At 36.3% G+C, this 2169-nt stretch overlaps 1 protein-coding gene across 1 annotated transcript; it reads right to left on the bottom strand.

Annotated features, from left to right (window-relative positions):
* Nucleotides 1-1018: 1018 nt before the first annotated feature.
* Nucleotides 1019-1770, bottom strand: LOC139493012 (cyclin-dependent kinase 1-like). Its single transcript, XM_071281154.1, has one exon. The coding sequence runs from the start codon at nucleotides 1768-1770 to the stop codon at nucleotides 1147-1149; it is 624 nt and encodes a 207-aa protein (XP_071137255.1). The 3' UTR covers nucleotides 1019-1146.
* Between the last annotated feature and the right edge of the window lie 399 nt (nucleotides 1771-2169).

The following is a 2169-nucleotide window of genomic DNA, read 5'->3' as shown; positions in this document are numbered from 1 at the left end:
AATGAAGCTATGCTACTGGAAGAATCGCTAGTACTTGAAAGAATGGAAAACGATTCACATGAGAAATCAGAAATATTTGAAATGTTTATTTCTGATTCAGAATCAACAGGTTGAGGTGGTAATTTTTTTATCACTATGAGTTCTTGTAATATCTTTTCTTTGGTGACTGTTCTCTGAATCAACCAGTTGCATAAAGGTCGAATAGTTAGTTGAGGTAATTTTGGTGTTATAATGCCAGCCGATCCTCTACCACCAAGCTGTGTAGAAATGGGATGGGTATCAATGACAGATACATCACCATTTTCTGTTTTACATATAAGCATCGTATATGGTGGTGATGTGTACACTGCACAAAAACTTTCATGCTGATGATTTCCAATTAAAGTAGTACGTTTGCTGCAGAGTTCTTCAAAGGCATCATGCTGATCTTTCATGTCTGTGCTTGTTATTTCTATACAAAATTCCGTTGCTTCAACAGCTTTGCAAGATTGAAGAATACTATAAGCCTCATCTACACTGTATAATTTATTTTCATTTCTCATGATATTGACATCTTTAGGAAAATTTAATATAGTGTCTTGGGTCACTTCTGACAAATCGATCGATTGATTTTTGTCTCTTAAGTCTCCTAATATATTGTCTGCAATAAGAAGTGACAAAAAAGTACATGCATTCAACGTTTCTAATTGTTCGTTCAGAGCAAAAGTAGAATAACTTTGAGCATAGTCAGCATCTTTTGCTACACTTATATGCTTTCCTGACTTATCAAAAGACTCTTGAATTTTACATTGTTTCTGGTTAAAAACAGGAGAGCATCGTCTGCTGTTGGGCGATTGGACATGTTGAACTGTGTGCATTTCAAATACAATTCGTGAATTGCTTCCCAGTGTTCAATTTGCAACGCTTAGTATTTTTCTACCTGTACTGGACGTTTGCTGCTAGCCATGTATATCTTTAATTCTTTATCAAATGGTATAATATCATTCCCAGAGACCATATGTCCATCCTTTGTAAATCGTCAATTGTTGCATTCATTTGATTATTGCACAAGGCTTCTGGTGCCATGTATACTGGAGATCCCCGAAATAGTTTCTGAGTGCATGTTTGTGTGATGTATCTGGTTTGGATAAGGGATGAACGCGCCTCTCAAAAATTAGTTAATTTTGCACAAATTGGCTTAAAAGACCACCAGTGTCCAACATCTGCATTAATGTCGTAATGGTTATTTGACACAAGGACGTTGTCTGGTTTTAAATCTCGATGAACAATACCTCTACTGTGGAGGTATTTCATTGCAGTCACTATGTCAACTGCGAGAAAATAAGGGACATGTTCAAAGCCACTAAATTCTGAAACCCTATCACATGCCGTCAGGAATTCTTTCAGATTGTATACCGTCTCATGTTCAACTGCAATTTTGTGAAAGTCGAAGCAAATAAAATCGACCAATATTGCGTTTTCTGCTGATGAATACCCCTTTATATCTAAAAGATTAGGATGTCCTGAAACTGATTTCAAAAGTTTTGCCTCTTTTCTAAATTGTTTGATTGCCGAATCAGTCACCTCTCCTACACACAGTTCTTTTATTACAAAGGACTTTCCATCTTTTTGTCCTTTGAAGACTTTTCCATATGAACCCTTTCCTATCATTACAAGCTCAGTGTAGTCTTTCTTACTAAATGTTGGAAGTCCTAGGCTTGTATCTTCGGTCATGTTGATAGCTGTATTATGTTTCTTTAATACTGGAAGAGGCACCTTGAAAGACGCCATTTTTAAACCTGAAAATGGTTAAAAGCGGAAGTATAGTACGAAGATATTTTAATATGAACTCTCTGAACGTTAAACCCGTTAATTTCATTGTGTGTGTTAAATCAGTAAAATATTATAATTGTCTGGGCAATTAAATGCAAAATTATGTCACAGGTGCACAGCTTTGCGTCTTCTAAGTCTTAAAGATGAAGTTTTGGGAATTCCGTCAATTCATTTACAAGAGTTGCGGTAATAAATTGAGAATGGAAATGGGGAATGTGTCAAAGAGACAACAACCCGACCAAAGAAAAAAACAACAGCAGCAGGTCACCAACAGGTCTTCAATGTGGCAAGAAATTCCCGCACCCCGAATCTGTATTTATATGTAAAGTTAGAGGGTCAGTTGACAAAGGGCTAAAG

The sequence above is a fragment of the Mytilus edulis genome, chromosome 10 (assembly GCF_963676685.1).
Source record: "Mytilus edulis chromosome 10, xbMytEdul2.2, whole genome shotgun sequence".
NCBI classification, from domain to species: Eukaryota; Metazoa; Mollusca; class Bivalvia; order Mytilida; family Mytilidae; genus Mytilus; species Mytilus edulis.
Note: the sequence above shows the minus strand (reverse complement) of the source record. Positions and strands in the feature narration are given on the sequence as shown.

Excerpts from the sequence above, each read along its gene's own strand:
- LOC139493012 (XM_071281154.1), bottom strand. The coding sequence starts at position 1,770 with ATGGCGTCTTTCAAGGTGCCTCTTCCAGTATTAAAGAAACATAATACA.